We start from the raw sequence: 25,916 nt of genomic DNA, 5'->3' as shown, positions 1-25,916 counted from the left end.
TCAAATATGGCTAGGCTATAAGAGATTAGATGGAACCGATGATGGAAAGTGGCTTGACATTGAATATGAAAAGGTTCCAAGCTATTGTGTGTATTGCAAAATGCAAGGTCACTGTGAGAGCCAATGCAGAAACAATATCCGTGATGAAAGAATAAAAGCTCAAAAGGAAGCTCAACTCAACAAGGAGAAGGAACAAAAAAGAGATAAGTCAAAAGATGATGAATTTCAAATGGTTTCTAAGAAGAAGAGTGCCAAAGTGAGGTTTCAGAACAGTAGTCATATGGAGATGGCCAACAAACCTAATGAGCATAACCAGGAAGATCAAAGATCGATGAAAGGCAAATCCAGAATCATCAATCAATGAACCAAGATTTGAGAGGTAAGGCAAAAAATGGAATTGTTATCAACGAGCCTACCGAGATGAAGATGTCTCCCATGAAGGAAGATGTACCTGGTAAAGGTAAAAATAAAATGGAGGAAGAAACCAAACAAAACAACATACAGAGGAGTGAGCAAAATATTAACAAGAAGAAGAGGGTCAGAGTGAAAAAGAAGAACCAAATCATCAATAGCAATGAAGCTCAACTCCAAAACACAACCTTGGGAAAAGGCCAACCAAGCAGCAAGAAAACTGATACAACAACCAAACCATCCGAGCAGAATACTAGCAACAAAGAAGACAACAACACTCCCATCAACAATGATCAAAACAGTAGACACTCGTTCCAGGAGAATAATACCAATGGTGAGAAAAACACCAATCTCATTGAGGAGGAAGGCAACAGCAGAAGCGGATCAGAACAAAATAATAACAAAAACAACCATGCAATTGATCCAGGAGATGCCCATAACACATATCTTAAACTTATTAGTGGTACCAGCTTAGAAGAGGATAAAGAGAGTGAAAACATGTACATCTCCAATAATATTCAAATGGCAGAATCATCCTTTGAGGATGATGGGGAAGAGGACAGCGAAGAAGATGGTGACTATGAGGATGATATGAGCATTGAAGAAACTGATAATTTCGAAAGTGTTGACAGTGAAAGCTTTCAGAATGAGGATCAACCTGTGAACCATACAATTGATGATCATGCGGCACTACTAATTGAAACTTTCAATTCCAATGCTTTAGTGGAGATAAATGTAAGCTCTAAAATTGATAAGATTGTTGAAAGAGATCACCTATCACCTAGAGGTAGAGGAAGAGGCAGAAATAACATCAAGAGGGGCAGCCACAAACCAAGAGGAAAAGGTGGAAGATTCACCTATCAACAAGTTGCGGTTATACCACAGGAACAAAACCTCTCCAACTGATTCATGATGTTTAAATCCTTATATTGGAATATTAGAAGCATCAGCTCTGGTGGTGCTTTTGATAGACTAAAGCAAATTATCCGGCTCCAAAATCTTTCTTTCATTGCTATTAGTGAACCTTTTCACAAGGTAGATCATCTTGATAAGTTCATATCTATGCTAGGCTATGATAATGCTCATGCCAATATCAATAGTCAAATATGGATCTTCTGGAATAATGATCTGAACTGTAATGTGGTGGAGGAATCAGATCAACAGGTTACTTGTATAATTGAATGGATGGGAACAAACATCCTTGTTACTTCTGTTTATGCAAAATGTGATGTTGGTTTGAGAGAACATCTCTGGAATAACCTAAGGGATATCTCCCAGAATTATAAGCTCCCTTGGTACATTGTAGGAGATTTCAATTGTATTATTGATACAAGTGAGAAACAGGGTGGTAACCTTCACAGAATGTCCAAAAGCATCTATGATACAATTTATCATGGATTGTGATCTTATTGACCCAGGCTTCTCAAGCTCACAATTTACCTGGTGCAATGGGTGGTCTCCTAACAGAAGAGTCTAGAAAAGGCTAGATAGGGTGCTGATTAACCAAGAATGGATGAATAACTATGATTCTACTAATGTCAATCATTTGATTAAAACAGGCTCTGATCACTCGCCCCTCCTCACTATTGCTAAGAATACTTCACAGCCTACTATCAAATATTTCAGATTCTTAGATTTCTGGACTAACGAAAATGGTTTCAAAGAGGTGGTGAAACAGGCTTGGGATATAGAGGTTCATGGTTCCCCTATGTGGAAATTCCACTTGAAACTAAAAAACACATGCAGATGCCTATCCCATTGGTCTAAGACATCTATTGGTAATATTTTTGACAACGTCAAGGATCTGGAAAAGAAGATGGATGATCTTGAACAAAAGACCATTACAAACAACACGGATATCAACAGAGCTGAGCTTAACCGCATAAATGCTCTTCTTATCAGGGCCTATAAAACTGAAGAATCTATATGGAAGCGAAAATCTGGGATCAAGTGGTTTGTGGAGGGGGAAGTGAACACTAAGCTAGCGTTTGGCCATAGATCCCAAATTTATTTTGAAAAATGTAATTTGGGTGAAGTTTGGTTTGAAGATGAAAATGTGTTTGGACATGTTTTTTGAACATATTTCACTTTTTATTTGAAAAAATATGAAACATTAACTTATACCCACAAGTTCTAAAAATTATAAAAAATACCCAATAATACCAAACAAATAAACTTGCTATCTTGTATATACAGAACCTTCATGAATAACATTCATTATCATTATCACAAACCATATACCTGAACATAAATAAGTTTGGTACAAAATTATCATTTTTAATAATAAACACAATTACTAGCTATTACAATTCGTCAAATTGCAATAATATTACAAGATCCATGAGTCCAAAAAAAAAGATCGTAACTAGCTATTCTGTAATATAATCATCCCACATTATACGAACAATCTCTTCACGACGAGCATGCATTTCCCTATCAGATGACCGAGAAGACGAAGCAGTATGTATTGTTACTTTGAGTCGATTGTTGTTCAGTTCCATCAACATCCATATCATCATGTTCATATTCGGTGAATATTCCATCAATCTCAGTTTCTTTCTACGCTTGTATCTGCTCTTCTTCCTACTTCTTTCTTTCTTTTGCTTCCTCTTTGTTTCTCTTCCGCTCCAAGTGCTCCTTAAAATAATCATGTGAGTAGTTTCCAGCTATAGCACGAATTTTTTTGCAACGTGTAGGTGTTCCACCCTCTGTCAGCATAGACATATCACACACAGTTCGCTTTCCACTAACAGTATCACTACCGGTGTTCACAGACATAGGACAACATACATTTTCAGTACCAGCGGGGTAGTCGTCATAATCAGAAGGTTCATTCTCCACGGCAATAGCTTCATTTGATTGTTGTGAAAAATTAGGATTTGTACTATACATAACATGGTTTCCCGTGGCAAATGAATTCCCAAATATCTCATCCAGTAAGTCAAAATCTTTAAGCCCTTGGTATCTGTACTTGGAAATATAGACATTCTTCTCTTTCTTTTGCTGTAAATATTTTTTGCAACAAAATGTTTAGTTCAATATGCATATAGGTAGAACATATGTAACTTTTTCAATCTCCCAAACTTACCTTCACATGATTCGCCCAGATGTCAGATGGACAGGTAACTGTATTAGTTATAGGGTCCCATCCGTACCCGGAGCAAGAATTAAGGAGCTCTTTGAAGGTTTTTGTCTCTCTCTTTAATTTTCCAACCTTGGACTTAATTTGCTCATCGTCAAACCTATCCACATTTCCAATTTCCATCAAAAACTCATCCTTAATTTATGTCCAACGTGGACCGCTGAGGGTAGAACCATTAAACCCGTGCTTCCTCGCATCATCATGTAGGACATTTATGAGGATCGATGTTTCATCATCTGTCCATTTATCAGCAGCACCACCACGTGGTTTATCAATTGAACCATGCGGTTTATTCATTCTTTTACGTTTCTACAATACAACAATAATAGGACAATATATCACATGCCTAACTTTATTTTCTTAGTGCATAAAATCCAAAAGCATGCCTTAAACTATATGGAAGGCATACTAGCACAAACAGAAGGATTAAAATTTAAAGTATGTTACCTATTAACCGGTAGAGGCAGAGTCACAGAATTCTCGTCAGAAATCTAAAAACCAGCTTCAGGTATTATGGGCGTTACAAAACTTTAAAAGCAAGGCCAAAACGTTAGCTGCATCAGCCGAATGATACAAAAAAATAAAGCATAAAGATGCTATACAAAAGGGAAAGAAATTGTTTTTTCAGTTGTGTCCACTTCCAAAAATCCAAATTGCATAACGGCATAAGCATCTGGGCTGAAAAAGTAAACTTTTCCAGCCAACCCAAGACCCCAATTCAGCCAAACACAACCGGAAAAAAAAAGAGAGAGAGAGAGAGAGAGAAATCTATCATCATCACAAGCAAAGATTAGTCAATGTAGGAGATGAGAGACTTCTGCATATACATGGGAGGGTTTACAAAACTGAAGAAAAACTCATACAAATCAAGCAAAACAAATCTGAAGAAAATTCAAACAAAACTAGCGAAACAAATCCGAAGAAAATTCATACAAATCTGCAGAAATTTAAATAAGTATTAGCATATTTTAGCAAATTACCTTCAAATTTCTTATTTCCTGTGGATTGCAATCGATTGGCACAGAGAATTTGCGGTGGAGTTCTCTTCTGTTTATAGAGGGCAAAGCAGATGCGTGGGTTTAATGAGGGCAAAGCAGATGCGTGAGTTTAATGAGAGGCAAGTGAGCAGATATGGTTTAGTTGTGCTTAATAAATGTGGGCTTATTTTATAAAATATAAAAGTTTGGGGTAATATTGAGAATTTTAAAAAAATATAACGGTTAGCTGATTTTGGTATTTGAAATATGGGATTTGTGTTTTGGCCAAAATGTGGACAAAAATTATGGCCAAACATGGGTTTTGAAAATAAATTTCAAATTTATTTTGGGAAAATATATGGCCAAACGGGGCCTAAATCTTCCACTCCATTGTCAAGGGTAGAAGAAAGAGGTTAGCTCTTAAAAAGATCAAGCTAAGTGATGGCACTTGCATTGAAGGAGATGAGCGTATTGCAAATGAAGCTATATCCTTCTTTCAAAAGCAATTCACTAGAGAACATACGGACTCCAATTTTTCTATCCTTAATTGTATTCATAAAGTTATCAATGAAATGGATAATGCAGGCCTCACAGCCATACCTACTAAGGAGGAACTGAAAGCTGTCATTTTTTCCATGAGCCCATCCAGTACACATGGACCAGATGGTCTTTCTGGAAAATTTCATCATTCTTGTTGGGATATTATTAAGGATGATCTTTTACTAATGATCAATGATTTCTTTGCAGGTAACCGAATTCCAAAGGCCATGACCCACACCTGCCTAATCCTCTCATCCCTAAATTGGATAATCCTCAAGCCTTCAATGAACTAAGGCCTATCAGCCATGGCAATTTCTCCTGCAAAATCATATCGAGTCTAATGAACCAGAGATTAAGTCCCCTTATGGAAAAACTTATTTCTCTTTACCAAACAGGTTTTATCAAAGGAAGATCCATAACTGAAAATATCATGATGACTCAGGATATGGTCTATAATATTACAAAACCTTCCACTCATGGGAATGTAGTGCTAAAAGTGGACATGGCTAAAGCATATGATCGAGTCTCATGGGAATACCGCTGTAATATTATGAGGCATTTTGGTTTTTGATGAAACTTGGATTGATATGATTTGGAGAGTTATGTCTAATATTTGGTATTCTGTAAATATCAATGGGAATAGACAGGGGTTTTCCAATTCCTCTAGGGGATTAAGACAAGGGGATCCTTTATCTCCCTCTCTTTTTCTTATTGGGGCTGAACTTTTTTCAAAATTAATGGAGTCCTTAAATAATCATGATTTTATCCCTTTCTCTATAGATAGTCATGGTCCTGTTATATCTCATTTATGTTATGCTAACGACACAATTTTATTTTCCTCAGTTGAACCTGAATCCTCGAAGATCATGATGAAAAAGATGGTACTTATGAGAAAATCTCAGGACAACTAGTGAACAAAGCCAAATCTGGTTTTTATGTCAACTTCCAAGATGATGATATAAGAATCAACCGAATCAAACAGATTACTGGATACAATCACTGCCACTTCCCAATGCAATATCTTGGATGTCCTATCTATATAGGAAGGAAAAAAATTGTTTATTTTAACAACATGGTGGCTAACATAGCCAAAAGACTCCAAGGATAGCAAGGTAAATTTCTAACCTATGGTGGCAAGTTGTTCTTATTAAATCTGTTTTGCAGGCTATTCCACTTCACACTCTATCAGTGTTAAATCCTCCCAAGGCAACTTTCTCCCAGATTGAAAAGATCATCTCTAACTTCTTTTGGGGTATGGATGGCAACAAAAACAAGAAGCACTGGATTGCTTGGAAAAACATGTGCTTTCCAGTCGAGGAAGGGGGAGCTCGCTTCAGATCTCTTAAGGACACATGTGATTCCTTCTCTGCTAAGATATGGTGGAAATTTAGAACTAAAAAATCCCTTATCAAAGATTTTCTCGAAGCTAAGTATTGTAAAAGGTTTCATCCTGTTGCAAGAAGAAAAGCTCAATGCCAATCTCATTCTTGGAGAAGAATGATGGAAAAGGTGGAACCTTATATCTCATGGAGCCTTGAAAGAGGGGAGATCTCCTTCTGGTGGGATTCTTGGACAGAACTTGGGCACTTGGCTCACCTGGCGATTAACACCAAGACTCCTAAAAGAACTATGGTAAGGGATTTCTATCATCAAAATACTTGGAATCAAAGTAAATTGAGGAGAATCCTCCCCTTGCATGTGGTCAACTATATCAAAGACATCACCTTCAATATTGATAAAGAAGATAGACCATATAAACCCCGGATCCTTCAGGGGATTTCTCTTGCAAATCTGCATGGCACACTCTGAGATTAAAGAAAGGGACTACTCTAACAGGTATGAATATTTGGCATAAAAAGCTTCCTTTTAAAATTTCCTTTTTTATAATGAGAGTTCTAATGGATAAAGTAGCAATTGATGTTGCTATTAAAAGATTTGGGGTGAATATTGCTTCTATATGTAACTGCTGCCCCAATAAACATTCTGAGGAATATACTAACCATCTGCTCAGTGATAGTCATATTGCCAATCTAGTCTGGTTCTTCTTCTGTAACTCATGTGGTATCAGATTGGTCTAAGGCCAGGTAAGACACAGAATTATGAGGTGGTGGTTGACTAAGTCCAAAAATGAAGTTCAGAAGACAGTTCTTCAGTGCCTGCCCTCAATCATTTGCTAGTAAATTTGAAAAAACAGATGCTCTGCTAGGTTTGATGAAAAACGCATGTCCCATCATTTCATCATCCAACAAGTGATCAAAATGACTAATATGCTTATCCAGACGAGTTTCCCAGATCTTCAGATCCAGCACCTATGGCATGTCACGTACAACAGAATTGAAAAACTTTCCCCTGCTATTCATTGTCGGATTGTTTATTGGCAAAAACCTCCAGTGGGCTAGGTTAAACTTAATGTCGATGATTGTAGAAAAGGTAACCATGGTCCGGCAAGTGGTTGTGGTCTTATCAGAGATCACCATGGCGTTTTAATTGGTGCTTTTGCAGAGTTCTATGGAGACTGTAGCTGTAATATTGCGGAAGCTAAAGCCATGATGCGAGGCATCAAAATGTGTATTTCAAAGGGCTTTACAAATGTTATAGTTGAATCGGACTCGTTGATTCTCCTTAACTTGATCAAAAGGATCAGGAAGCCTCCCTGGAGATTCAAAGATACTATTGAACAAATCCACAACACGACCAAGGATGCTAACTTTCTATTTTGTCACACCTTGAGAGAAGGAAACAACTCTGTTGACAAGCTTGCTAACCTGGGCGAAGAATCCAAAATTGATTCTATCTTCAATGAGGTTGTATCATTACCTTTGAATGTTAGAGCTTCAATGAAGTTAGAAGTTGACGGAGTCCCTAACATCAGATTTAGACAGAAGAAAAACAAGTTCGTTATCAATGACAACACCTAGCAGAAAGTTTCTTTCTCACACCTTTTGGTACATAGCATCCTTGAGTGTTACTACAAATTACCCTAGGATGCACAACTTCCTTCCCATACAAGCAAAATACTTTTGTTCAACTGTGTATCATAGGATGAGTGTTGTCACCTATCACACTGTCTTGGAGGCCAAGGCATATGTCCTCCTCCGTGTAATTATTATTTTTGATATATATACAGATTGGAGTCACGCCTTTACTCCTCCATCATAATGATGGAACTATAAAATAAAAAAAATAAAAAAAGAGAGTCGGAAAGCAAGAATTTGAATACAAGAATATAGACTAAAAAGGGGTGAAAATTATTTTGATCCCTCAACTTAGTCTTAAAAATCAAACCTCTCCTCCAATATTGAACAACAGATAGTTTGCTCCTTCAAAATCAATTATATTTTTAAAATATCTATTTTACCCTCGATCTTATCAGCCTTGGTCTATCCTTTATTTTTACTTTTCTTATATCACAAATTTTTCTTAATTTATGTTATGAATTTACCAATGAAAATAATTGTACTTTTTTCATTAAAAAAAAGTGAAAAATGATAATCAATCATATATAATTTATTGAAATTGAATAATGAAAGAAATGGGAGCAATTAAATATTTAAAAAAAATATCTTATTAATATCAATCAAATAAAAGTTAGTGCACTAATATAAAAATAATAATTAATACTAGATGTAGATTTAATAATAAATTCCTACAAGATTACATATTTATACCTTAGATGTTCTTTAATTATAACTTATAATATAATTTTTAATGAGAATTAAAATTTAAAATTTAATATATACATACATATATATATATATACATACATATATATATATAATAGTCTCTCTGAACGTGCATTATACGTTTATTTCATATCATATGCCGACTTTAAGAATTTTTGTTTGATTTATAAAGGTATTTGGACACACACTTTTGAAAATATATATTTATTTAAATTTTATCTATCATTTTAGCTTCACTTTTAAATAGAAAATTTTGAAGCTAAAAATTTGTTTCATTATCTCATAAGAAATAATGTTTCACTCACAAAAGTTTAACTTCTTATTCAAGTGAAATTTATATCAAACAAAATTTCACAACTTCTTTTCAACTTCAACTTTAACTTCAAATACGAATCTTTTAAACTTCATTCAAAAAAGATAGAAGTTTTGCTGAATTTTGTCAAGAAATTAATTATTCAAAATTTTTGTGCCAAAAAAAGACTAAAAACATTTTTTTAAAGACTAAAATATTGTCAATTCAAAATTCAAATTGATGCTCTCTCCCGTCAACATGGAACAAATAATATTATGACTCGCATTAAAAGTTATTTATCAAGTCGATAAAGGTATCTTACCTTTGAAGTTATAAATACAGACAAAGTATTTCTTTCGTAAGTTGTAATGCCCCTTCCGAATTAAAATAGTAGTGGTTAGTGAATAATATTATCAATATGTGACTATTAAATGATATCCAAATTTTTTCTGCATATTGTAGAAATATTTAAAATTATCTAAATATAAAATTGTGCAAAGAATTTTAATTAAATGTTAAAGGGATGTAGGCAGCATATTTTCCAAGGAAACTATTTTGAGGATAGCAATTTCTCTACACTGTGCATAATTTAAGCCTACTAAAGAAAATTCAATTATTTAATAATTTCTTCTACCACAAGAACTCAAGAAAGAAAATTTAGAATTGAAGTAAGCATAATGTCACTTTGAAAATTAAATGATTAAATATCTACTAATCAACCGAGGAAAAATCAAACCAGAAATGACATAAAGGCCGAAAAGAAGTTCGGTATGAACAAACCAATTTTTTCTATTATATAGAAAAGAGAAGTTGGTCGACCAAGGGCAAAGTTGCCATTTCAACATCTCACGCCAGTTCTGTTTTGATTGTCACTTTTCGGTCTCATTTTAGGCTCTTCGTCTCTCTCTCTCACACTCTCTCAAACTCTCCGATCATTATCTGTCTAGAATTTTCTTTTGTTTCTAAACAGTAAAATTCGACTTTGATTTGTGGAATCTCAAACAAAAGTGGCGTTGCTTGACATTTGAGTTCGATTTATTGAGTTCTTAACCAAGTATTTGAATGCTGAAATTGGGTTTCGCTTACTCTGAAGGTCCAACTGCTTCAAAAAGGTAATTGATTAATTCAAGTGTTTGCATCTATTTTTTTGGTTATAAATTTGTAATTAAGCTTTTGTTCTTTCTTGGGATTCTGTAATTTCACCAGGATTCTAAATTGGGGATGTTAGAATAGTGTAAATAAACAAATCAGCATTATAATCAGATTCAAATAGTAGAGCTGCAGTAAAAACCGACATTACTGGTAACTCCGCCGCCCTAACGAGTGGCTTCAGCAGAAAGGCCAAGTTTTCCGCTCCTTCATTCTATGAAATTGTTGATACACGTATTCTTGCATATATAAACAAGTATGTGTAACAGTACTCATACCGCGTAAAAGCATTAGAAAATCCTTCCACGAAGATTAGCACATATTTTACGTTCTCTTTCTGTTTTTGTTGTGCCAAGTATATTTAGAGGTAAACCGGTCATTCATTTTATTTTTTATGCTCTTAGATCTCCTGTTCTCTTATCTTTTGTATCAGCACCTTCTTGGTGCTTCCAGTGATGAATACACCTTACGTGCCTCTAATATAAAGCATACTGTCAATGCGATGACTGTTTACAGATAGTATGAGCCTTTTAACTTTTTTGTTATGTCATTAGACAAGAAATATTAGTAATCAATCTTGAATTGGAGTTACTCGACTTATCTTGAATATAATTATGTGTGAGTTTATGATGTATCAATTTCAGGTGCATTAAGCATTAGCAAAAAGCATTAGCTGCTCGTGTTCTTTCCTTTTTAGTATAAAAAGTAGCTAAAAAGGGTTGAATGCCAAAGATTTGGTTGTGCATGTTACATCTAACTTTATTTTGTTTATCTGATAATATTTGAAAATCAACGACTTCTAAATATATGGTACAGTTTTCACATTCTTTTTTGGTTATAACATTCTTGTGAATTCCTTTTCTTGACAAAAGATAAAGGCATGAAGCCACTTCTTTTCATTTAATTCTGTGTTAATTAAACTGAATGTGGACAGAAATTCTAATTTTGAGTTGTTGAATAGGATTGTTTCTATACAAATGTGCTTTTAAATAATTTTTTGATTTCTCGGGCTTGCATGTAAGTTCCCCCCTCGACACCGCGTTGCTTTTCTGTAATAGCTTTCATTAATGCAATCAAGCTTTCTTTCATTCTGAATTCTCATTTCTGTTCTCTCAATTGCTCTTGACATTGGTTTTCCCGTACGGCACTGACAATCTCGTCTAGCGTACGGAGGGGACCTCAGTTGGCGGACAGTAACTGCACTGACATCAGTTGCCTAGCCTTACGTCGCCCTTCCAAGGAATCTCAGGAAGGTGCCGCGTAACAGTTGGTATTTGGGAGATGGTTGTTTCGGTTAGATGATGTTTAAAAAAACAGTTGAGGTTCTGTAAAGAATGGGGGCAAACTTTGGAGTTCCAAATGGATTCTATAAAGGCCATAATGCAAGTTATTAAGGCTGACATTTCATTGTTTAATGCAATAGCTTTTGATGCAATAAATAAAATGTGTTTCATTCGATCTTTGGATGTTTGAATGCTTTCACGTGATATTTTTTCTAATCTTTGAGTGTTTGAGTTAATAATATTATGCGAGATAATAAGGCCAATGTGTTAATTAGTTAAGCTCATCTTGTAACAATAATGTGAGATAACATGTGAAGTTTAACTTGAATGTCGTTGATGTTTTAGGCACACTAATAGATTAACTATTTGATTATATAGCACGTCCACTTGATTGAGATTCTAAGGATTGCTTGGGAGAAGAGCATTGAGATTAGAATACACAGGAATTTATGCTACTTACCTTTATAAAAAGGAAAAAAGAAAAAGACAATATATCAGCATTCTAATAGTTTTTTTCTCCTGTTTTTGCATGCCTATATTGTACTAGCACTCTGCTCTAATCTTATTCTTCTTTTGATAGTTTGAATGGTTTTACCAGTCTTCAACTATGATCGAAACAGTTTCCCGTTCAAGATGATATTTATTTTTTCACCAATTGTTAATAGTGGTCCTCTTTTTTAAAGGAACTGCCCAGCTTGGTTTTTGAGTGGAAATGGTTATATATGCTCAAACACGATTACATAAGAAAGAGAACTTTGAGCCTACCTTCCCCGAAACAATGTACTGCCACCCAATTCTTAAAATCTAAGATCATGAAGGACTCCATTTACATTAGCTCTGTATAACCTTATCATTCCTAACTTAGACATGTACTCTTGTTTTTAGTTTTTAAAAATGGTATATCCTTTTTGCTGTTTAGACCTGAAAGATGATAATTGCAAGCAATTTATCCATCCTTAACCACCCTTTAACCTCTTCAGGCAGCTCCCTCCAGCTATGTATAAAAATACCTCATTTTAGGGAGGTAAGAAGTTGATAAACTTTTCTTCCTCTTATATTCATTAATCTCACGAGCACAGTGACCATGGTAAAAGAAATTCAAATGGCCAATTGAAATTTTATTTACTTATTTAAATTTTGTTTACCAATCAAACTTTTGTATCTTATTAATTTGAACTACTCATGAGAATGGGGTAAATGATAATGGCAACAAATCGAATTTTGCAAGAAAGGGTGTAACTTTTTACATATATTTCAGGAATGCATGTGCATAGTCAAAGAGTGCAAGAGTAAGCCCTCCTAAAGTTGTTACACTCAAAATTTGGTAGACCTTTTAAATCTTGTCTGATTTTCTTTTTTCCCGCTTACTAAATATTGTAGGACAATTGTTTCAATCCATTAAACTTTGAATTCTTGAATTGCATTAGCAAACTACTCTTTTAGCTGATACTTTTGAATGGTAATCTGCACCCAAAAAGAATAAGAAGGGTGTATAACAGTTTCTGCTCTATCACTTTTGCTTATCAGGATGTTTAATACTTTTTATTGAGTAATGATTAAAAAGCTTAAGATATCTTTGGTCAGGATTTATTATGATCTGTGCTATACAGTAATGTATTTCTCAGAAGTTTGATATTTGGAACAGACAGAAAAGAATTTATGCAGAATCTGACAAGTGAAATTCTATTCTACCCAAAGTCTGTAGCACGAAGCTCTGAAAATTTTCTCCAGAGGTTCAGGCTCCCAAAACTGCCATGGTTCACCAAGTGAAATCTCTAGGAATGTTGATCTTGCTGTGATTGTTCTAAGGTGAGATCTAGAAGCCTGAAAACGGTTTCTTTAAAGAACATTCTGTGTGTTCCATATGCATCATGTTTTAGTGATACTTGCACAGTTTAAAGCAACATGTCGTCTTCATTTAATCTATTGCAAGATGCATTATCTTGAGTTTAAAATTTTTGTTTTTCAGTTAATTTTCCATTCCAGTTACTGTATTTGTATCTTTTGTTGTTGGTAAAAAGAGGATAATTATATAAGAATAAGCTGCATTTAAGTTGCGTGATGCATTTTACGTTTTCTATTAAGTTCTTTTCTTTTTCCACTGTGCTCCTGGCCCCGGCACATATGCCAATTATTTGATGCTGACAACTCTAAATTGACCAGCACCTACAGAAAAAGATTAGGAGCGGAAAAGGCATGCAAAAAAAAAAAAAAAATCCAAGCTGGCTTTGGGCCCGTGCTAAGCACGGGCTACTTATATCTAGTTTTACTAATAACAAAAGGATTCAGCATAGTGGTTGTCTACCATTTTAACGCATTACTAACGCATGTACCTTCACCGAAGAGAATAAGTTCATTAATTGATTGTTTCTTCAATACGGGGATGTGCACCTTTATATTTAACTAGGAGTATAATTTTCACTAAGATAGAGGTTAAATAGATTTGAAAAAGAACGTATAGTTACTTATTAAAAAGACACGACCTTTTAGAAAGGACATGCCAAATCAAATTAGGTTTTTTCTTCTTAATAAATATTATTATTAAATTATATTTCTATCAACAGAATATTTTTAAGCTATTTAGAAGGGTATTTATGTAATTTAATTTTTAAGTTATGGGCTTTTCACTTTTAATATAACTAGATTTAGTGTACGCGCGTTGCGCGTGTTTTTCATCTTGATGAGTAATTTTTTGTAAGAAAATATAGTTTTTAAAATTATATTTAAATTATAAAATAAAGTGAAAACATCTAAAAATGATGAATATTAATCATATATAGTTAACTCAATAAAGAAATATTCACCCTAAATGGTATTGAATCTATTGAGTGTGTATACACATTTTAGACATTTTATTTTTTATTATATAATCTATTTTAAAGTCCTGAATATTTCAACTCCTATCGTTCAAATAAAAAAAATTAATAAGCAAAATTTTAATTAGTTTTAAAGTCCTAAATACAAAAATATTTAATTATATTTTTATTCAATATGAAATATACTTTTAAATGATAAAAAGTCAATCAACATTAGTATAAACTTCCGCACTCTAACCATATTGACTTAGATTTGTACTGTTTAGTTCGATTAAATGTGCTATTTAATATTTGAGTGCTTAATTGAACACAGGTTAATTATTTTGTGTAATTAAAATAAGAATTTTTAAAATTTATATTTAATTGTTTTGCATTGAAAATTTTTTAATTATACGTTATTGTATTAAACAATTTTAAGTTAATAAGAAATCAATTGAATGCACGTATAAAATCGTTGCCCCTTGATTTTATGAGTATGGCACAAATGTTGTATTTTATCCGTGTACCCTATATATTGTAAACTATTAATCAATTTTAAATTACTAAATATTATGATTTCTTACCGAGTTTAATAATGAAAGATTTAATATGTAAAATTCTAATTAATTTTAAAGTCCTAAATAATAGAAAAGTCACTTAAATTATAATTTTGTCCATATATGAAAGTTGTACCTCATCTCAATGAGTAATATAAATAAAAATTAATTTAAAATTTATGTTTCAATTATTAAAAAAATATATAAGCTCCTGAAATTAATGAATGTTGATTCTATGTAGCTAACTCAATTCGAAAAAACTCTGCCTCATAGAAGTCTTCAATTATCATTTAATATATTGGCCTTAAATTTTTTTTCTAATTTTACAATACTATCGATTCAATTTTATAAATTATCATACTTACTTTTTAGTTTCAGCATGAACATTTCACCTATGGAGATTTAAGATATTTTTTCAAGAGTCCTACCTTTTAAGTATAACACATGAGAAAATACTTTGACAAATTTGTTGCTAAATAATTAACTTTAATATTATTTACAATTTCAAGAAAAAACTACAGTTGACGGAAAAAAAAGATTAATTAGCATTTTACTTTTGAGTTATAGCTTCCGTGTGCCTATTTTCTAGTACCTTCAAAGTCGTGCAAATATGACAAAAAATGGTGGAAATTTGAATTCTTAATTTTAAACATTTTGATAATAAAAGAATCGTATAATTCAATTCAACTTTACTACTAACTGGCTTTAAATAAGGACATTTAGAAATGGTAAATTAAGTTAATTTTGAAGTCTAAATTTTGTGATTTTTTTTATAAATTTCAATAAGAAAAAAGTTAATATTCAAAATTCTAGCTGATTTGAAAATTCAAAATATTAGAACAATAATTAAATGATAATTTTGTCTAATGTAAAATAAGTTGACTTTGTTATTTAAAATTTAAAGAAAGAATTATATTAATAATTTGATATTACTTTTAAATTTGCAAAATATAATGAGTATTTTACTTTTGAGTTATAGCTTTATGTGTGCCAAATCTTACGCCAAAAAAAAAATGGTGACATTTTGAATAATAAAAGAATCTTATATAATTCAATTCAAACTAAAATTAGATAAAGTGAAAGTTTAGTTAATTTTAAAGTCTTATATTAATATTATAATTTTTTACACAGTTAAAGTATTTAATAACCAAAAGTTTAATATATTCCAAATATCTAAAATGTTGAACTAATAGTACTATTTGAATAAGCAGCAAGGATTCATGTTAAGATTAGATAGTCCTAAAAATTGTATAGTTTTATTCACGTGATATACAATTCAACTAAGGAAAAGAAATATATAAGGTAAGTTTAGTTTCTTTTTAATTCCTAAATATTAGGATTTGCTACAAACAAGGAAAGAAATTCTAGTTGTATTAAGTCCTTAATATTAGGAAAAATAATTAAATTACAATTTTGTCCAATGTGAAATCAATTTTTAAAAGGTAAAAAGGACGAATAACATTTCCCTAAGGGCCTTCGTGCTTTTAATATAGTATAGATATAGATATAGATATAGATATAGATATAGCTATTTAGAAGGGTATTTATGTAATTTAATTTTTAAGTTATGGGCTTCCCACTTTTAATATAACTAGTTTCTCGTCACGTGCGTTGCATGTGTATGCTGAGACATGTAATATATGATTTTACAAAATAATATCAATATTATTGAAACAAAGTTTTTTGTAAGGATTTACACATGAAAGAATAAGCATAATTTTGTTTTAAATGGTCAATGTAGATCGTCATTTGGTAGCTTATTTGTCGAGATCAAGATGATTAGATATCATCTGAACTTAAGAAGACGAACAATCAAAGTCTAATTAGATACTTATGTTTTTCTCTTACTTATATTATTTTATAAGATATAAATATGTAATGAAGCGTATTTCACTTAATGATTCCTTACATAAACGATATTCTTGGTGTATGTTCCTTTTATCTAAATCCATTGCTCTGTCATGATTGAAACTCTTTGTCGGCATTGATATTCCTCTTGAAAGTGCAATATAAAATTAGTCATGGAGAATACATGTTGTCATAGATACAATCCACCATTAGAGACTGTTTAATTATGTACTTTATTTTTTGTTATTGCAAAATATAAACGTACGTAAAATTGTTTTCGGATGAGTTTCATATCCTTCATTATATTAAAGGAGAAACAAACAAACTTACATTTGATGCAATATTAAATCTGTCCTAATAGCATAAAGCATTTAAATAAAATTCATATCATGTTACATCTTTATAGTAATATAATGTCACATAAGCAACTACAATATATATAATTTTTCGTAACACAGACATTAAAAATTGAATTCACCACAAGTACATATTCATATATTTGCATATATACACACATGTATATATAAAATTGTGACGAAAAGTTACTAAAATAACTTTATAACTTTAATATGCTAGTTTAATTATCAGTATTTTTTTAAAACAAAGTAAATTAGTCAACGTGAAGAGTTATTGGGTTTGGCTAATTTTCATGAATGAATGATAATCGACAAACACATTATATCATAGTAAGTATTATTATACTTTGAAAATCAAAATAGAAAAATAATATTGATATGACTAAGCAAACAAATAATAATCACACAAATCATAAGCCAAATATTTAAGGAAAATAAAAGGGTTGAAAAAGTCCATCGAAACTTAAACTTTTCTGGTAAGAAGGGGTCGTATCGCAAATAGATGTGAACCAGAACCATGAAATTTTATTTTTTTTTCAATCCCAATTTCCGAAGAAGAATTTAGGCTTTATGTTTATTTTTTGTTTAATAGTTTCAATATTTGATATGCGAACCAAAGACGTCTCCTTTAGATTTAAAAATTGTGAAGAGTAGCCAATCTACTTTCAAATTCTCAACTATATTCTACCATAGAATTGTTTTTCTTTGTTTTCCCCCTAAAATCAGCTACAAATAAGTGCTGTGGAAAGTTCTCAAACATGCGAAAATATCATTCAAATTAAAGCAGAAACATTTTTAATTTATAAACAAAATCGACTGGAAAATTATTAAATAAATTCTTCATATTCATCCGTCAGAATCCCAAGCTTGTCACGACCCCAATCCCGGTCGTGATGGCGCCCAACACTGATGCTAGGCAAGCCCGACCAATTAAATACTCTCAACCCAAATACGTAATCCGTTAACAAATAATACGATTAAAATAGCAAATGTCAAGGTTCCAATCCGAATCTAGATAAAATAGTACGAAAAATAATAACGAATATTCCAAACATTCCCCAATAGATCTGGAGTCACGAGTCTAGAGCCTCTAGATGTAATAGAGTAATATATATCCATAGTGATAAAGAAGTCTAGAATATGAAAGAAATAAATGAAATAAAGGGGAGGAGTCGGGTCCTGCGGACGTCAGGCAGCTACCTCGACAACTCCTGAAGATAAAATCCAAGAAGACAGCAAACCGCTCCACTAAGTCTCCGGAGCACCTGAATCTGCACACATGGTGCAGGGAGTAAAGTGAGTACTTCCAACTCAGTGAGTAATAAACATATATAATGTCTGAAAGTAAGAAATCCTGAAATATTACAATATAAAGCTATAATCAGCGATTCAGCACATAAAACGGTGGGACAACAACAATACCAGGACAAGTAAGACAAATAGGTATAAATGCATGAATGCAATGCAACGCACATGACCGTTGCGGCGCGCAGCCCAATCCATTTGGGTACCCGCGCTCACTGTGGGGGTTCAGACTCCGGAGGGTCTCCTACAGCCCAAGCGCAATATCATCGTAACATTCGATGCGGCGTGCAGCCCGATCCACACTCAGTCCAGATATATATATATGCATGCAAGCCACTCGGGCACAGTCAAATTGTTCATTTTTAGTTTCAATTATTAGGAATTATAGAGCTAAGCGTTTAAACCTTTATTTATTTACTAAACATTTCGAGGCAGTGTCTAACTCAGGACTGATATCATGAAATATGCTAAGCATCATGGAAGCAGTGATAAGGATCCCTGAAGGATGCACATGATAGGCACAAAGCCCCAAACATATTCATAAAATCCAAGTAGGATGATTACCAAACAACTTCTAGTCAAGAACACAGTACGAACATCAATCGGAACGGACTAGGTCACAATCCCCAGTCACAATCGACCCCGCACTCGTCATATGAGTACGTGTCTCGCCTCAATATAGCGTCACAATGTGATATACCGGGGTTTCAAACCCTCAGGTCATCATCTACATCTATTACTCACCTCAAGCCGGCCACAAGTCTAGCTCGCTATGCCTTTGCCTTTCGAATCCACCTCTTCGTCGCACGCCGAATCTGATTAAACCCACAAGGAATACATTACAATAGGCTAAAGAAACATAACCCAATCGAAAAGACTCGAAAAATACCAAAATTCACTAAGTTGGCAAAACCTGAGCCCCGGGCCCACTTCTCGAAAGTCAGAAATTTTTACACCAAAATGCTCTTATCTCGCCACGAGTCTATACATGTAAAAATCACAAGAATCGGAGCTCACTTGCTCCCTCAAATCCCAAAATCTCATTCAAAAAAACCAAGCCCTAATTCTTCCTTTTAACCCAATTTCCATGAATTTAAGTGTTGAAATCACAATAAAAATGACGTTTCTAGGCCATAGGACTTACCTCCAATCGATTCCCAGTCAAAACCCTCTTAATTGCTCGCCAAATACTCCCAAGGTCGCTTAACAATGGTGGAAAATAGCCCCAACTCGCGGATGAAATGTTTTTTAAACATTCTGCCCCAGCTACAGTGTTTTCGCAATTCCCAGCAAATCCTTCGCAATTCCCAAGCTGCAGTGTTTTCGCAATTCCCAGCAAATCCTTCGCAATTCCCAAGCTACAGTGTTTTCGCAATTCCCAGCAAATCCTTCGCAATTCTCAAGCTACAGTGTTACACCAGAACCAGCAATATCAAACTTCTCCAAAATGATCCGAAACCACCCCGAAACTCACCCGAGGCCCCCGGGACCTCAACCAAAAACACCAACACATCCTAAAACACCATCCAAACTTGTTCCAATTATCAAAACACTTCAAACAACACAAAAATCATCAATTTACATGGAATTCAAGCCTAAGTTCTTCTAAATCTTTCAAAACACGCATTCGATCAAAAACCCAACCAAAACACCTCCAAATGACCTGAAATTTTGCACACATATCCAAAATCACCTAACGGAGCTACTGCAACTCTCGGAATTCCATTCCGACCCTCGGATCAAAATCTCACCTATCCACCGGAATTCGCCAAAATACTAACTTCGCCAATTCAAGCCTAATTCTACATCGGACCTCCAAAATCAATTTCAATCGCACTCCTAAGTCACAAATCATCCCCCGAAGCTAACCGAATCACCGGAAATCACATCCGAGCCCTCTAACTCAATAGTCAACATTCGGTTGACTTTTCCAATTTAAGCTTTCCTTAAAGAGACTAAGTGTCTCATTTCTTATCAAAACCAATCCAAATCAACTCTAACACACCACATACCGATAACGAAACATGAAGAAGCATGAAATGGGGGAAACAGAGTAATAACACATGAGACGACGGGTCGGGTCGTCACACTTCCACACTGAAATACACTAATCAATATAATTGGAGAAGTAATCTTGAAAAAATATTTCATTTTCTTCTTCCATTTCATAAGAAATCTTTCCCGATCAATCTAAAAAGTTGCGTAATACATATTCATCGAAGGAAACCTTAACAATTACTCCATAAGAAACTAACACCCATATAAAATGCCGAAGATAATTAAGTTTTTCATACCTTTGGAATGTAAATTTCAATGACATTAGTCAAACCCAAAGATTAAATGCTGAAATTTATATTTGAAAACATATCATAATTGGACAAACAATGGCCGAGAAACAATAATCTTTATTTTTCATTTAATAATAATTTCTCTGCACTTACATGTCATTTTCCCCATCTTTTCTCTTTTCCATCCAATTCAAAAAACGACATGACAAGAAAAAATAATACATCTAACAGAATCTTAACAGTGAATTACAATTCGTCGAAAATAAAGTTTCCATAATATTCTTCAAAATTCAAAACAAATAACATGACAAATTTTAACTGTACTTATAACCGATAAATTATCTTTACAATTGCCGATACCGGCCTCACCATGAACTGCTAATACACCAATATTGGCAACGCCGAATATGTTAACAAAGAAAATCCAAGAGTGAGAAGAAAGTGTAATAGAGGTTTTTGATTTTTCACGAGAATAAAACTAAAACGTGGTATCTCTTCGTGGTATTCTTCAAAAGAGGCGTATGGAGCGTTGGCTTACTTTGTAGGCATTAGTTTTTTAATTAATAAAAAAAAGGGTAATATATTTAAGTTAATAAAAAGGTGTAACGAATGGTAGAAAATAAGTAAAGTTTTTGTTATTATAGTTTTGTCCATCTTTTGCATTTTAATGGAGTCATGTACTTATTTCACTTTAGTCCCTACAAGTGGCTATAGGATTAGTTGCCACGTGTCCCGTCGGTTAGGAGCCTTGTCTTATTTATTTCCGTGTATTTCTTTTTCATAGCTATGTTGAATGAAAAATCTTAATTTTTATCTTTTAATTACCTTTCTCTTTCTCTTAATTTCTCTTTCACGTTTCTATGGCGAATCCACCCTGGGATTCGCTACATTTGGTATCAGAGCCGACGATTCTCGGCTGTTCATCGGAGTTAATGGTGGAGTCCGGCGGAGGTTCGAATCAGTTTGAGCAACAGATTCAAGCTTTTATTGACAGATCGAACAGAAGACTGCAGCATATGGAAAAATGGTATCAAAATCGTTTCCGAACCTCCCATAGTTCCCCAAATCAGTATGGAGTTCAAAGATCGGAGAGTGAGCCGCGGGTTTCCGGCGACCCATACGCAAATCATCAGTATTCCGGTGCAAATACACATTTTTATCGGGAATCTTCTAGAGTTGAGCATCACTATGAAAATCTATATGCATGCACTTACTCTCATCCGTATAACAATCCAGATATGAATTCCAATCCCTGTGGTGTTGAGTGTTACCATGGTTATTCGCAAACTTGTCCTTACCAGGTTCCATTTACTTATCATTTTGATGGTCATCGTCCAGGTTCCTATTTGGTTCAATTGAGTGATGGGTCTATAGTGTTAGTGACAGTTGTTGTGACTGCTCGCACATACAAAGATCAACAGACAGTATCGACAAGATTTAGGAAGAACAAAAAGAAGAGAGGATACCTTAATGCCTGCCAGGGCCGTATCAGAAAACACGGGAAACATCATTACGGTAAAGGAAACGCCGGTAAAATGCACCATATCGGGATGCTTTTCGACGAATACCTTCCAAGTTACTTCAGAAAAGTGGCTATGAGATATTCCTATAACGCAGCAATTTGTGTGGAACATCATCATTCCAAAAAGACGTCGTAGACAAAGCAGTACAGGAGGGCGAAGAAGAAACACTAGAACAATTAAAATCCGAAAATGATGTCGTTGAGTATGAACAAAAGGAGGTTAAGGATGAAGATGAGGAGGAGGAAAAATCAAATGAACATCAGGTGCTTGATGAAAGTCTCCATAGAGACGCAACTAAGATTCTGAGTCAACTTCCTTTAGTTTACCAGGGCTATCTATTGCTGAGTGAGAGTGAGAAATCTGCTTCCAAAGAGATTTACGATGAACCATCAAGGAATGAGGAAATTACTTTATTTGCCACACCAGCAGAGATTGAAGTTACGAATGTTGTTCCTTTACGTGCTTTGAAATTGGGATTTGGATGTAGGGAGTTCGTGCTAAATTCTAAAGAGTTTGTGGAGGATTCTCTATCAAGTGGATGCACTAAATATGGAGAGGATTGGTTTGCTAACAGACTATTCGAGGACATATCAAGTAGAAATATGGTACCTAAAATAGTAGTGATATGCAATTCTACTTGGAAGGGTGAAATTGAGAAGGGATTGCAACTTCCAATGTTTGTCTTGGTACTGTATGGCAGTAACTTCAAACTGTCGGGTTGTTTGAATGTGAATATCAGCCATGATTCATCAAGATTTGTAGAAAGTTCCTTGATGTCTTGGTATTTCAAATCGGGTATGTTTGAAGATACTGTTAAGTTTCGCAATCCAAATCTGAGAGAGCTCTATGAACAACCAAGGAACCCAAGTAGAAAGAATGGAGTTAGTGGAGTCAAGCGGCTTGGAAGTTACTTTGGCATTTGGTTCAACACTGAGCAACTTTGTTATTACATGTTCTTCTTAGAATACCCTGATACTTTTGATACCTTTGTCATGGTTTTCGATCAGTTAAGTAGATCCACAAGGCTTCAACGGATACAATGCTCACTTGCTGGAAAAAATCCTTATATCAGATTTAGTGGTGGTACTAGGAATGCTGTGGGAATGTGCTTGGTATCCAAAGAAGCCCCAAATAGTTTCGAGTTTCTTCAGATGGAGGTAGGTGTAATATCCAGTATTTTCTATCTTTGAAAAAAATGATGCTGCTGTAAACTGGATTCAGGGGAGTGGAAACTCAGATGTTCGTGAAGTAATCATTTCTTTGGAAGTGGTGAAAGAAGTTCTAAAAAATTCTATGTATGCTCTTATAGAGTTTAACATGATCAAGAACCTTACTGGATCCAATATGGCTGGTCCTCTCAGTGGGTGTAATGCCCAGGCTACCAATAGTATCGCTCGAATTGTAGAGAATCATCACAGTGTTACTTTTATGGCTTTTATTGATAGGAAAGAGCTTCATGTATCAGTGACTACACCTTGCAATGAGGAGGGAGTGTTAGCATCGGTCAAAAGGTTTAATGCATTTGAAAACATGGAGTTGATGATTGGTATCTCATTTGAGATTGTTGATAGAAAATTTAAAATGCATAAGTTTGAAGATATGGATATGGCAGAGATCTTTTATATGATGCACTACAGTGGGTACATGAACCATTGGATAGAGTTTGAAATGTCAAGGTGCAATTCGTATGGGCCAACATATGTAAAAGTTAGACCATCTTTATGTGTGATGCGCTACTGTGTTAAAACACAAAATCAGAAAAATTGTTAGAAGAATAAAAGAAACTGGAAAATAGTAAAGAATAAGAAATATTTCGAGTCCACAATTTGCTTGTGCGTCCTTAAGGAATTTTAACCCCCTCACACGTTGCCAAGGTAATGGATTAAATCCTCCCAGGATGAAACGGAATAAACCTTCCTCCAACAGTGGCAATACTAACTGCAGGATACCAACGAACTCAAAGAACGGAGCAAAATCACACTTACGAATTTGAGAGAGAGAGACTGCGAATTAGAATGCAGTATTTCCAGAAAGAAGGAAGTTCTGTAATTTTTCAGTGTTTAGAAACAAAGTCATGCCTCTGAATTTATAGGCAATTATTGGAAGAGGTGTGATGTTTGTTCTGGAAAAGGTGTCTGTTCAGAATTTTACGCGTCCTGCCGCGGTTACGCCAGGACAGCCGCCAGAGTGGCCTTCTGAATCTGCGTCCTACCAGGACCGCGGCCAGAGTAGCCTTCTGAATCTGCTTCCTGCTAACTTTTCTCCAAAAATAATCTTATCGATCGAACAAATCCAAATCCGAATCCGAATCCGAGCCGAGCGAGCGACGATGACGGCGCGAGGGTTCATTCTCTTCAACTCCTTTTAAGAGCTTTAAGAAGTGATTCTATATATAAGAACACAAATGTAGTTGTCCCTTACCAATGAGGGACAAAGTTCAAGACAAAAGCTTACTTCATTCAAATTTTTATTTCCCTCCATTTTATTTCACACCATTTCCAATTCACACTCTTAGACTTTAAAGCCCAATGCTTAAAGTCTTAAGCCCAATGCTTAAAGTCCAACAATCCCCCACATGAATGGGAATGGCTGTAACAAGAATGATCATAGATGAAACCTGTGTGATTTGCAAGTAAGGATTAATTGCATCTGGATAAGTAGGTTTCCCTTTGAACTTTCCGTAGTGAACATATGTCGGATATACTCGGTCAATCGGTAGATTTGATATCTTTGAACCATCGAACTTTAGTGCATACCTAGACAACCATATGTCACACAACCAACCCTTAACCGTCTTTTGGTTCTCATTGTTGTGTTCGTTTCAGCCATGAACACCGCCTGGTTTAATAAGTGCGTAGAGAATTGGCCTTACAGAATTCTCATTGAAGCGGCTTCCACTACACACTTACGTAGGTGATTCCTAAACGTGTAATCCTTTAGATTGACACTATTTGATAAATACCACATTAAACTTAGGTAATCATTAAAGAACGTGTAAAGTTCTATTCTTGTTACTGAACATTGTCTTCATCACGAGAAGGGACCAAAGATTTTACTTTGATAATGTTGAGCCGGTCAATCACAACTTTGTTTGAGCTCCTTGAACCTAGATCTCGGAACATCCAAAATTCTAGGTAGAGTTACCGCCATGTTGACTTATCCTCGGCCATAGTCCCATTCCCTTAGATGATTTCTCAACTCCCTCTCTAGTTAAGCCTTTTGTAAGCGGATCCGCCACATTATCCTTTGATCTTACATAATCAACAGTGATAATTCCACTAGAAAGTAGTTGTCTAACGGTGTTATGTCTTCGTCGTATATGACGAGACTTTCCGTTATACATAAAGCTCCCTGCCCGTCCTATTGCAGCCTCGCTATCGCAATGTATGCAAATAGGAGCCAAAGGTTTTGGACAGAACGGAATGTCTTCTAAGAAATTTCGAAGCCATTCAACTTCTTCACCGGCTTTATCCAAAGCTATAAACTCTGATTCCATTGTAAAGCGAGCAATGCACGTTTGTTTGGAAGACTTCCAAGATACTGTTCCTCCACCAACAGTAAAAACATATCCACTTGTCGACTTTGTTTCTGTGGAGCCGGTTATCCAATTTGCATCACTATATCCTTCGATAACCGCAGGATATTTGTTGTAGTGCAAAGCGTAGTCTTGGGTATATTCCAAATATCCCAGAACTCGTTTCATTGCCACCCAGTGATGTTTGTTTGGATTACTTGTGAATCGACTAAGTTTACTATTGCACAGCTAT

The 25,916-nt window shown here is 34.4% G+C and overlaps 1 protein-coding gene and 1 long non-coding RNA gene across 2 annotated transcripts; both read left to right on the top strand.

Moving 5' to 3' along the window:
• The first annotated feature begins 360 nt into the window (after nucleotides 1–360).
• On the top strand, nucleotides 361–1,317 carry LOC109243642 (type-2 histone deacetylase 2-like). The gene has a single exon (XM_019410602.1). It carries the CDS (start codon nucleotides 361–363, stop codon nucleotides 1,315–1,317), a length of 957 nt encoding a protein of 318 aa, XP_019266147.1.
• An 8,564-nt stretch (nucleotides 1,318–9,881) lies between these two features.
• LOC109243652 lies at nucleotides 9,882–13,543 on the top strand. Its single transcript, XR_002070593.1, has 2 exons — nucleotides 9,882–10,157; nucleotides 13,062–13,543. It is a non-coding gene; the product is annotated as an uncharacterized LOC109243652 (long non-coding RNA).
• The last annotated feature ends 12,373 nt before the right edge of the window (nucleotides 13,544–25,916 follow it).

Source organism: Nicotiana attenuata, unplaced genomic scaffold (assembly GCF_001879085.1).
Source record: "Nicotiana attenuata strain UT unplaced genomic scaffold, NIATTr2, whole genome shotgun sequence".
Lineage (NCBI taxonomy): Eukaryota > Viridiplantae > Streptophyta > Magnoliopsida > Solanales > Solanaceae > Nicotiana > Nicotiana attenuata.
Note: the sequence above shows the minus strand (reverse complement) of the source record. Positions and strands in the feature narration are given on the sequence as shown.